This window comes from Rhea pennata, chromosome 22 (genome assembly GCF_028389875.1).
Source record: "Rhea pennata isolate bPtePen1 chromosome 22, bPtePen1.pri, whole genome shotgun sequence".
Taxonomy (NCBI): Eukaryota; Metazoa; Chordata; class Aves; order Rheiformes; family Rheidae; genus Rhea; species Rhea pennata.
Window position 1 is genome coordinate 1,139,763 of NC_084684.1, and position 11,872 is coordinate 1,151,634.

Genomic DNA, 11,872 nt, shown 5'->3' on the forward strand with positions numbered 1-11,872 from the left:
GGGCTGCGGCCCCGGAGTGACGCAGCGCCGGCCGGTTCGCGGAGGATGACGCTCGCTGCTCGTAGGAAAGCGCGGTGATTTCTTTCCCCGCTCAACAGCGGCTGCGGCCTCCGGGTGATTTAAGCGCCCGGTTAGGACATTTGTTTATTTTCCTGTTAAACGCGGAGAGCTGAACGCCGCGGTCGCGGGGAGCGATGCCCAAACGACCCGCGCAAACTGAAATTGCGTAGAAAGGCGGTTCGCAGGCAGGAGGCGAACCCGCAGCGGCGCCGCGAACCCGCAGCGGCGCCGCGAACCCGCGGCTGGAGCGTCCCGGCTTTGCGCGGGCGCCGCGGGACGCCCTCACTGCTCGCACCGGTACCGGGGGTAGAAGCGGTAACGGGCTCTGTAGGTGCCGAGGCTTCGCCGCAGGCAGAGCGCCAGGCTGCGGTCGCACTCGCAGGAGAGCTGGGCGCACCACGAGGCGCGAGCTGCGGGCACAGGGAGCGCCGGGTGAGCGGGGCTTTTTTTGGGGAGGGGGCCGCCGCCGCCGCCGCCGCTCACCGCAGACCGGGCTGCCGCCGCGCCAGCCGTGGCGGTAACGCTCCTTCTTGGCGTCGCAGCTGTGGCGCAGGAGGCTGTCGTAGCAGGCGTCGTGCTGCTGGCAGCACCTGCAGGAGCGGCGAAGCGGCTCGAAACGCCCCGCTTTCGGGCGGCGGCGGCTTAAAACCGGGGCGGGGGGGGGGGCTCACCCGTCCGTGGCGTCCTTCGGCTGCCCGCGGCCCCCCCAGCCGCAGTGGCACCCGTAGGAGGAGTAGTGCAGCACCGCGGAGCGCCCCGTCGCCTTCGTGATCATGCGCTGCAGGTCCCAGAGATTCCCCTGCGCCGTCACCGTGCCTGGTTGGGGGGGGGGGGAGGAAGGGAAAACCACCGGGCAGCGGCGAGGAGGAAGAGGAGGAGGAAGGCTGCGGGCTGCCGAGCCCTCCGCGACGCAGCCCGGCTCAGCGCCCAGCCGGCCCGCCATCCTCTCACCGCTGCGTCGGGTTTGCTGCGCCCGCCGTGAATTCAGCACCCGCTGTCTCTGTTTCCTTGGTTTGGGTGGCTTTGGGGGTTTGGGGGGGTCTCGGACCTGCGGCTGCCTCCCCACATCCCTCCTGGATTTGTACTGGGCTGGGACTTCTTAAACGGGTAGATGCAACTGAAAGGCAACTTCGTCCTGACTCCACAGAGAAGGAGCTGTTTGCTAGGAAGCGGCTACGCGTTTTGGGGAGGTCGCGACCGAAGGAAGAGGAGAAGCTTCAGCAATTAGCTCCCGATTTCCCGCGGAGGCGCCGGCGCAAGCCCACGGACGTCGCGGGGCGGCACCGAGGCTCCCAGGGCCGCTTACCCGAGGCGAAGAGCACGGCAAGCGCCAAGAGGCAGTTCATCTTCGCGACAGCCCTGCGAGGGGAGAGCAAATCAGCGTTTCCCGCGGGATCAGCTAGCGCCTTCCCGCAGCGGGCGGCATCTCTCCTCTGCCTGCCCTGCGTGAGCTCATCCGCTTATCTGGAGGCAAAGGATGGAAAAAGTATGGCCCCAGCGCTGCTTACCGTGTCTGGGAGAGGGAAAACCTCTGCAGCTCGCCGGGAAGGCTGCCGTTTATATGGACGGGGTGCTCCGCTTCCCACCTCCGGTGACTCGCCCTCGGATGTGCGTTCACCAGGGATCTTTCGGAGCGTGATTTTTAGCAAAGGAGAAGGGCACCATCCTTCCTCTTTGCAGGAATGCCCGAAATCCCCCTGCGGCAGCTGGCTCAGGGCTTGAAGAAGCCTCACGGTATCGTTTCCACCTCGGGAGGAAACCAGAGCGCGCAGAGACCCTGGGCTTCGTCGGTGGCGTTGAGGTGCGGGCGGCTGTTTGTCGGCAGGGGAAGTTTGGGTGGGCAGCCTCTGCCGGCCGAGCTTCCCCTGCTGCAGGCCGTGGCTTCCTTCCCTCCCCGCTCACCCGTGAATATTCAGATATTCACGTGCAAGGGAAGCCAGCCCTGCCACGCTTAAGCGGGCGTTACTGTAAAACACGTGGGAACAAAGCGTTTCTGAGACCTTTTATTGAATTCTTTTTATTGGGACGGGAAACCAATAGAAAAAAGAGGAGGAAAAGGTGAGAAATGAAAGCTGACATCTCTGGGGAGCTGGGGGAATCTATCGCACCCGTAACGGGTGCGTTTCCTTCCTCGCCCCGAACGGAGCCTTTCGGGGAGGACAGCTCCAGCAGGGGCTCAGTCCAGCGTCGGCACCGGGCTTTTCTTTCTTCAGCAAAGGGCAGAGCCGGTCAAAATCCACAAACTCCTGCGAGCCCCTGTTCAGCACTGCAGTTTACTCCCTCTGCATTTCAGTTTGAAATAGAAACGGTAGGATTTGTTGTAGGAATGCAGAGCGCTCGCGAGGCACAAAGCCACCTTCTTGTCACATTGGCAGGTCTCGCTCCTGCACCAGCTCTGCTCGTCACCTGCGGGCACAAACGTCGCGCTCTGCCGCGGCTCCTCCGGCTTTGCGCCGCCGGACCGGGCCCGCGGCCTGGCAGCGGCTCCCCTTGGGCCAGCCGGCGGCAGCGTACTCACCGCAGGCGACGTCTCCGTCGGTGACGTTGAATTCGTAGGGGGTGATGAGGGGCCTGCAGTTGCTCTCCCTCAGCTTTCGGTAGCAGCAGTCGTGGGCATGGCAGCACCTTCAGGAGGCATCGCGTCAAGCCCACTCTCCCTCGCTAAGGCTTCGGACGCGGTGAGCCGGCGAGCGGCCACGCTCCTCCGGGTACCCACTCACCTGTCGGTAGCATCCACGGGGGTGCCGCGCCCCCCGATGCCGCAGAAGCAGCCGTACCAGCTGTAGGAAAGCAGGGCGCTTCTCCCCGTCGTGGATTTGACCATCCGCTTCAACTCCAAGACGCTTCCGCGTGCCGGCGGCGGTTCTGCAGGGGGGGCAGAGGGACACGCTGGGACTGGGATGGGGCGAGGAAGGAGGCAGCCTGCCCTGGCTGGGACCGATGCTGCAGCTTGTCTCAGGAGCAGGAATTAAAGGCAGCGTCTTTCTGGCGTTGTGGGAAACGCATGCTGTCAGGCATGCAAGCCCCTCTCTGGACGCCTGCACGCATACTCTGAGGAGTCTAAAAAAAAGGGGGTAAGAATTCTGTTTCCAACTGTTTTTTTGGTCTATTAGAAGGTGTTAGTGCTCCCTTTACATGCTGTGCCCCAGTTGCATCCGTTGTCCAGCAGTGCCACATCGCAGCACCAGCCCTGGGTTTGGCGGGTGACAAGAAGCTACAAAATCTCAAAGTACGTTTGGACCTGGGTGTCCGAAAGCCTCACCACCACTGAGACCTCCGCGACTCCGATGGCACTACGTGAAGCATTGGGGAGAAACCGCAAAGCTTAAACAAGTCCCTGATTGCTGCAAAACATGCACAAAGCCCTCTGCGAGCTCACGTTTCTTTTGTGCCAGTGCAAACGAGACCCTGACTTGGCCTGGTGGGACGAGGGTACTTACCGCATACCAACAGCACCGCAAAGAGAAGGAGATTCTTCATCTCTGGTCGGGACCTGGAAGAGGGAACCGAAACGCCGTTGTCTCCTGTCCGGAGAGGACCTGGCAATCCCCAGCACGCCGGGGACAGACGGAGGGTACGTCCAGATGGCGCCGCGGCCGGAGCTACGCGCTAGCGTGAGAGAGGACGGTAAAATCCCCGCTCCACTTACCCCGCCTGGAGTTGGGAGAGCCTCTGCAGCTCCTGGCCAAGCGGGTTCACCTTATATTGGTGGAGAGGTCCACCCCCCGCTCTGCCCGTGGCCGCTCGCTGCCTGCCATTCGTCTCAGAGAGGGTCTTGCCGACGGGCCCTTTGCTGAAGGAGGAGATTCCCCTCCTGTGCAATGCCGTTGCACCAGCGCTGTCTCATTGCGACCATCCCTCTTGAATTGTCTTAATTTCAGCTGATCCTGCTTGCTGCTGACGCCGCTCGAGGCCTTGCTTCAAAGGCGGTGGGATTAGGTGGCTGGAGAGACAGGACAAATGTAGTTTTTGCCTGGATGGGGGAAGGTGAGCAGCTGGTGACGTGCAGGGTTTTTCTCCCGTCTCTCAACCCTTGTGCTGGCTACCGACCCGTGGCGCTCTGGCCGTGGGGCACTCTCAGGTGGGTTCCTGCTGTAACTCCCTCCTCATGCCTGGTTTTGACTTACGCCCCAAAACCCTAGAGCTGCTTTTCCAGAAGACTGGAAACACCATGGAAACCCCTTTTGAAATGCCTTTTGAATACACTTTGCTCAATCACTGCGACTGAGAAGTGACACAAAGGCACAGGGGAAGCAGAAGAGCCGAGCAGATAAGAAACAAAAGCTGCTATCGCTCCTGAGAAGCCACGGAGCCAAAAGCAAACACATTTATGGTATTTGCCCAATGTATAGGCTGCTCCACCCCGAGTACTTCACCATGCTTCTAGGAAAGGCATCTTGAGGGGGCTAAGAAGACGACTCTGATGGAAATCTTTGAAGAAATGCTTTCTTGAATTTCTCAGGAGCTGCCAGAGCTGGAGCCTGCACCTTGCATTCATCCCTCTGCCACCAGGAGGTCCTGGCTCCCCTCTGACGCTGGCAGTGATGTCTGGCCCGGGCCTTTTCCCCATTTTGACCTTTCGTTTCCCACCGCTGAGTGGAATAAAAAGCTAAGGGAGCCCAATAGGGAAAGGATCGTGAATGGCCGCGCGCTCGGCTCCCCGGGCTGGTGCGCGTACCCACTCACCGTCTGCACGAGCAGCTTGCTCTAAGTGCCAGTCTCTCCCCGTCGTGCAGACAGCAAAACCCACCGCTTTTGCCCCGGCGTTTTCAAGCAGGGGCATCCCTGCTGGTTACGGGTTTACTTTGGCAGGAGCAAATCTAGTAAGGTTGGGAAACCTCAGAGGGTTTACACTGATCTGTTTTAGATATCAGGATGAGAGCTGCAAAGCTACTGAAGTACAAATACAAGCATAATATTCCTGCCCGGAAAACACACTTTTTTTGTGACTCCATGCGCACAGTGGTGGCTCCGTATCCTAAAGCTCTGGAGCTGTGTGAACTGGTGACGCTCCTGTAGTTTCTCACCAGCCTGTAGGAACTACCAGACTCTCCACCTAAGCCACAAAAAAATCCCATTTCTGCTGTGGGCAAGGATAGGATTTCCCCCCCACAGTGGCTTTTAATGATTTGCGCCTCCTCAACGGTAATTTGAGGCCTTGGTGGTGCAGGGCTCTACTGCGCGCCAAGCTCCTCACCCAGCAGGCGTTTGCTTTCGTAGGTGTTGACCCCGACGGCGAGGCGAGACACGGCGGCCCGCCCCGCGCCGGGGAAGACCGGCACGGGGGGCTGCCCGCTCCCCTCGGCCGCCGGGTTTTTGCTGCGAAGCTTTTGCAGCTCTTCGCGCCTCGACGTCGGACCAGAGCGCCGGGATCTCAGGCAACGGCTCCGCGCGAGGCCTTAAGCAAACGCCCCGATTTTAAGCCTTGGCTTTTTTTTTTTTTGTTCAGACCTGCCCCCTCTGCCTTCTCGGCCCCCCGCCGTCGCTCGGCGCCTTAATCCGGCTCCAAGAGGAGGAGAGAGGAGCGGGCTGAGGCTGCGGCTCTCTGTGATCCCCTCCAAGGACGAAGCCGCGCTTTGAACGCCCCCCACCCACCCCGCGCTCCTGCCGGCACGGTGGAGATCCCGGCTCTGACTGCTACGTTAGCGCGGTGGTTTCTCGCCTGCTGCTTCCCCCCGACCCCGGGCAGCAGCCGGGCGCTGGGTTTAACTTGTATTTAGGGAGACTTTTGATGCCACGCCGTGTGGGTGGGGGGGTCCCGGGCGCGTGTGGAGCCCCTGTCCTGGGACATGGTGGCTGGCCCCTACACCACCCGTGTCCTTCCAGCCTGACCCGCGGCGTCCCCCATCCTCGGGCCCGTCGCCATCGCCCTCGGCCTCGCGCCCCCCCCCAACATGGCGGCCGCCTCCCACGCCCGCGGCCGGGAGGACCGGGGGCCGGGGGCGCTCTGGCCAACCGAGTGCCTCGCGTCTCTGTGGTCCGCGGGCGGGGCAGGGCGGGCCGGGCCCGGCCGGAAGTGGGGCGGTCGCTATGGCAACGCGGCGGTGTTTGCCGGCGGGCGCGGGCGGCTCCGGGCGGCAGGTGAAGGGAGCGGCTGTGGGGCCGGGGATAAGGTGTGGGGCCGGCGCCCGGCTATGGGGCTGCGGCTAAGGTGTGGGGCTAGGGCCTGGCTCTGGGGCTGGGGCTAAGGTGTGGGGTTGGGCTGTGCAGTCAAGGCCTGGCTATGGGACTGGGCTGTGGGGCAGAGCTGTGGGGCCTGGCTATGGGGCTGGGTTTAGGCTGTGTGGCTGAGCTGTGAGGCCAGGGCTTGGCTATGGGGCTGTGCTGTGGGGCTGAGGCTGTGCTGTGGGGCTGAGCTTAGGCTGTAGGGCTGTCTTGGCTGTAGAGCCAGGCTGTAGGGTCACGGTCAGGTTGTAGGGGCTGGCTGTGGGGCAGGGCTGTGCAGTCAGGGCCTGGCTATTGGGCTGGGCTGTAGGGCAGAGCTGTGGGGCCTGGCTGTGGGGCTGGGTTTAGGCTGTGTGGCTGAGCTGTGAGGCCAGGGCTTGGCTATGGGGCTGGGCTGTGGGGCTGAGATTAGGTTGTAGGGCTGAGTCATGGCTGTAGAGCCAGGCTGTAGGGTCACAGCCAGGCTGTAGGGGCTGGCTGTGGGGCAGGGCTGTGCAGTCAGGGCCTGGCTGTGGGGCTGGGGTTATCTGCAGGTTCACAATCAGGTTTGACTGTAGAGCTGGGACCTCCTGCAGTGCTGGGGCTGTGCTGTGGGGCTGGAGACCCAAGCAGGGTCTGCCCCCTGGCCTGCCCCACTGTGCTGTGGGGCCACAGGCTCCCGCCAGCTCTGCTCTGCTGCGCCATGGGGGCTGCGAGGGAGCAGCCCGTCCCTGACTGCCATTTCCCCTGCAGCCCTCCAGCAGCTCAGGCAGCCCCCGCCTAAAATGTGCCAGATTTAAACATCGCGGGTCACCTCCTCATGGTAAATCTCCAATATATAGAGAAGCTGCTGGAGCGACACGGCCCCTCGCTGGGGAGAGTCCGACTGTGACTCCTGGCAGGTGGTTTGGCTTTTTATTTTCAAGCTGTACAGTGGTGATAGTCGATAGCGGCTTTGGTGCATTTGGGAATCCCTCTTTGGAGGATGCGGGATTTCAGCTTTTAGCTTTCTGTATTTATTTTGTTGCCTTGGAGTTTATTTGTTCGACATGGTAAATCAAACAACCCCCTCCCCGACCTTCCCCCCCTCCATCCCCTTGACACACTCCTAGGAGACTCTGATGAGTCACTCGCGTCCGCGTTGCTGCTGGCCGTGGCTCTGCCTGCGCTCTGCCTGCGCACGAGATAAACAGACCACCAAAGCGCGGCCGAGGGACGGATCCGGAGCTCCTGGAACAGCTTCGTCCCGCTGGCTCGTCAGGGCGCGCCTGTACGCCGCGGCTGTGCGCTGTCTTTGCTAGGCGCTAACTTACTGATAGTTTCCATTTCACTGAGACAAGAGGTGGAGGAGGAATTAGTGTTAAATAACGCACCATGGGCAAGAGGCCCGAGAACGTCTATTTTCTGACTCTTTCTTACTTGATGAGGGCAGGGGAGCCTGAGTGCAGGTATCCTGCTTGGAGTAACGGACAACTTGTGCATTTGAAAAAATATGCTGGGCTATAAAGGTAGATTCACAGTCTTCTTTTTTCCTGAAGAGTGCTGAAAAAGCAAAATAAACCAACCACTGATGGTGTAGGTTGCTCCTTTTTTTGTTTGCTTTGAAGTGTTTAGTAGCAGGCAGGTCTGGAAATACCTTTTACAGTTACTGGAGAGTGCCAGATGATCTCATGCAACATTTGCATTTTCTTCCTTTGACCAATCCTGCTACATAAACCTTAAAGAAGGAGGAAGATAAGTGTCCCTTGTCTCAGTTCTCCAGGATATTGTTGCAAGGCTAATGACACTTGCCAGCTCTCTAGGCTTTTTGGCTGCTTAGTCTTTGGAAAGCAAAGTGGTCTGAATGAAGCTTAAGTTGGGAAATGCGGTAGTGTTTGGCTTCATCTTTAATGGAAGGTCTATATCAAGCTCAATCAATCAAGTAAAACAGCTTTTGATCTGCAGCAAAGTCAAAATGAGTTTCTCTACGTTGAATCAGATATACTCAACCTCAAGGGTCTTTTAAAAAAAGAGATCTTTTAAAAAATGAAGTGTGATCAGTCTTGCTTTAAAGTCCACACTGGGAACTTAATCTTGCAGCGCAGGAACAGCATAAAGGCCAGATCTGTACTTTGAAGCTCACTCATCTGCCATTTCCATTAAGTTTCTAGTGTCAGGGAAAAAAAAAGAAAAGAAAAGAAAATCTGTCTTTAGGTTGAAAAGCGTGCAACTTCCTAGGGCTATAGGTCAAGTTTAAATGATCTGTGACAAAACTAGCATATATAAATATATCCTGCTCTCTCTGAATCTGCTGAACCATGGGATTGCTGTCTGCCTACACTCTGATATACCAGATTTGTTACTATTATTAGATAATATACAGCATGGAAGTGGAAGCTCTGGGGAACTTAAACTCTCTAGAAGCCTTCTGGCCAGTTCCTGTAACTTTTCCCTCTCCTGCCCCATCTGCAGGTGTCTTGAGAAGCAATGGCCACAGCGGCTCTTCTGAACTTAGCACCATCCGACCACCAATTCCCTTCAAGCACAGCAGCTGCTTTCTTTTGGACAAACGCTACGAACATGCACGTGACCAGGCCAAAATCTGCTAAGGGACGCACGCGGTCAAGCTTCAATTACTCTCCCCGAGTGGAAGCCTATCCTCGCAGAGTGCCATCTTCCCCTCCGCCGGCAGCTGCCCATGAATTGGCAAACAGCCGGAGAACGTCGTCGACAAAACCGCCATTCCCGTCTGGCCAGGTGTCTCCTGAAGAAATCCCGGAGCTCCTGCAGCAAGTGCCTTTGAGGACCTCCTCTTCCCTGAACAAGTACAGGGTGCTCCCTTCCATTGGCAGGAAAGGCTTGGGAAACAGTGCCGTGGAAATCGTAACCGAGCAGACCAGCAGACTCAAAATGAGTAGGGGACAGGAGGAAGCGCCGAAAATCAAACCTCTTTCTAGAGAACAAGGATCTGCCAGCATGTTGTCAGAAACTGAAGAACCTACTGAAGAAGGCGCATGTGTTCAGTGTCCTCCTTCTGCGAAGCCAGGAGGGAAAACGAGACAAGAGAACTCTTCGTTGTCCACTTTCAATTTGGAAGACCCATCGAAAAAAGAGCCAAGTTTGCTGCTTGCTATTAGATCTCCTTCTGGTCAAAGATTTGAGCATCATTTCAAGCCCACAGACAGTCTTCAGACAGTCCTTGCTGTGGCAGAACAGAAAACCAGCACCAAATACAAACACTGTAGTGTTGAAACCATGGAGGTACCTAGGAGGAGTTTTTCTGACCTTACGAGGTCCCTCCAAGAGTGTGGAATCCTCCACAAGTCAGTGTTGTGCATCCTACAGAAAGAGCAGCCGGAGGCAGATCTCCTGGGGTGCGAGGACTGCAGCACAGATCCCGTCGTGCCTCTGTAGGTAGTTCTGCTGAGTGCGATGCTTTGCTTCTTGTCACGCGGCCTAAAAACTGAAACAGTCTGAAGTTTCGTGGGCCTCCTCCTTAATCTTACCGTCTTCCAAAAGCTTCCTTTGAAGTAGACTTGTGTATGTAAAAGGAGTGCGTTGAAATATTGCTTATACCTACCGCATTAACTGAATCTCTCTATATATTTTTTTAACATGTACAATCATAAATTACTTCTTGAGCACCACCAGCCTTTGACCTTTTTGCGACGGTCCATTTTCTTCTTTGAAGACTGAGGTTTCTTGATGCATTCTTTCCTCGGAGCAGGAGACCTCTTCCGTCGTCTTGTTTGTATTTCAGGAATGTACCACTTCCCAGAAGGGATTCTGATTCAGAATAGCATATTTGGGAAGACAGAAACAGAACTGTTATACTTTGTGTGACTGTCTTCAGGAGATCATCATCCTAAAGCATGTTCTTAACCTCAAAAGTGACTGAGCCACAATCAGATCTGAAAACCATCTGAAAAGAAGAGCAACAACACGTTAGAGTTAGTGGATTAGTGTGAGGCATTAAATACAAGGTCAGTGGTAATATACCTTTGAGAGCTCAGCTATACCTGGATAACCTCAGTGCCTCTTTTATATTGTCCTTGCTAGAACAAGTGATTAATTTTTGGCTGTGTTGGGAGAGTAGTAGGATTTTCTCCCTCTTTAGTTTGTTTTCTTCTGTCATTCAACTGGCATGACTTGCAGTTAAAAACAGATTGCCTCCCTGGGAAATAAATACTGCCATTCAACACTTCTGCAACTGAAATGAGTTAGCTCAAGAAAGTAATGCTTTGGGAGTTTGTTTTTTTTTTAATATATTAATTGGATTTGGCTGGGGAATTGGCTTACCCAGTAGATTGTATTTTACTAAACCATTATGGCTCTTTCAGACTTACTCTATTTAAAAAGTCTGCTAGAGTAACTTGGCAGGTTTTGCTATAAATACAATGTGCTTGTGTGAGGGGGAAAAATCTGCTAAGTAAGTTTCTGGTGAAACTCCTCACAGTGCAAAGATAATAATTAACTCAGACAAAAATGGCTTAGGCTATAGAAGTGGACAGCTTGCCAAACAACCAGGCTAGTTTTAATATTGTGAGGTAAAAAACAAAGTTTTTTTTTTAACCTCAGTGTGACTGCCATCTTGGAAAAAATAATAGTAGGAGAAAACTTATTCTGGTGTTGACCAAGAGCCTAGAATTTTAATCTGAAGTATTCAGGGTCCACCTGTTTTAAAAAACAGCATCTGTTGAAGTAACAGGCAGGTGGTAATAATTCAACAGTAGCAATGCTAGTGCCTGCAGGGACATGGGCTATCAGAGCATATGGGTGCTCGTGGCCAAACCTCTTTGGGGAGCAGTGTATTTCACTTAAAACGTTCAGGAACAACAGGGACAAGAATGAACTGTGTAAACCACTTTCGGTATTTAATTCAGTGTCTGATGATTAATGAGACACTTGGATAGAACAGCAGTGAGCTGTGCCAGAACACTCTTAAGTTTGAGCCTGCTAATGGTAAGGTCATTTTTAATGGCTCTGCGCTATTATCTAACGATCTCTGTCCTTTAGGGTGATGTTTTCCTCTTTAAAATGGGATTGCAACATGTGATCAGAGAGTATCCTTTTTACTTCCCTTCTGCTGCTGGGAATCTTGCTCTTTTTCCCTACTTTCATGTCTCTGGGTGCATCACCCATCTCATCCTTGTTGGGAATAAGGAGCAGGACTGTAGGGAAAAGAGCACTTGTTACAGGTAGCCTGAGTAAGTTGATCTGTTCAAATCAGCTCTAAAAATGCAGATTTCTCTAGCTCCACTAGTCATGACAGGAGAAAAAACACCAAATCAGGATTAGCATGCAGTGCTTGTCACCTGATTTTACGTATATAATGTTACATTTTTCAGACTGTTTTCATATTGTGTGATAGGAAAAAAAAATCAATAAAGGCTTAATAAGCTGCAACTTGAACTTAGAATGATTTACGCGAAGTGGAAGTTTAGCTATCACATCTCTTAAACAACAAATGCATTTAAGTTGGCTGCAGATATCTCAGGGACTGTCCAAAGCAGATTTTTGTGCTTTGGCACATGCACGTCCCTGCCTCCACACCCTGTTGCAAGTGGTTTCTTGGAGTTTTTGTCTCCATCCTGTATTAAATAGAAGCTGGTAGCATTGCTCATGCAGCTGAGTAAGCTGCTGCTTCAGATAAACTGCTGCCTGCTATCAATGATCAGAGAAAGAGTGA

The 11,872-nt window shown here is 54.9% G+C and overlaps 2 protein-coding genes across 5 annotated transcripts; one reads left to right on the forward strand and one right to left on the reverse strand.

Moving 5' to 3' along the window:
* The first annotated feature begins 21 nt into the window (after nt 1-21).
* On the forward strand, nt 22-11,589 carry UBXN10 (UBX domain protein 10). 4 transcript variants are annotated; one of them, XM_062593083.1, is made up of 2 exons: nt 22-61; nt 8,656-11,589. In XM_062593083.1, the coding sequence occupies exon 2, from the start codon at nt 8,671-8,673 to the stop codon at nt 9,595-9,597; it is 927 nt and encodes a 308-aa protein (XP_062449067.1). In that variant the 5' UTR covers nt 22-61; nt 8,656-8,670; the 3' UTR covers nt 9,598-11,589. The 4 variants fall into 4 exon arrangements, with proteins under 4 accessions (XP_062449067.1, XP_062449066.1, XP_062449065.1 ...); XM_062593082.1 differs by lacking the exon at nt 22-61 and adding an exon at nt 119-492; XM_062593081.1 differs by lacking the exon at nt 22-61 and adding an exon at nt 6,084-6,141.
* LOC134150119 (otoconin-90-like) lies at nt 343-3,907 on the reverse strand. The gene is made up of 8 exons (XM_062593710.1): nt 3,840-3,907; nt 3,501-3,553; nt 2,781-2,925; nt 2,579-2,685; nt 1,367-1,519; nt 732-876; nt 544-650; nt 343-470 (listed from the first exon to the last, which is right to left on the reverse strand). The coding sequence occupies exons 1-8, from the start codon at nt 3,905-3,907 to the stop codon at nt 343-345; spliced, it is 906 nt and encodes a 301-aa protein (XP_062449694.1).
* Nucleotides 11,590-11,872: the final 283 nt, after the last annotated feature.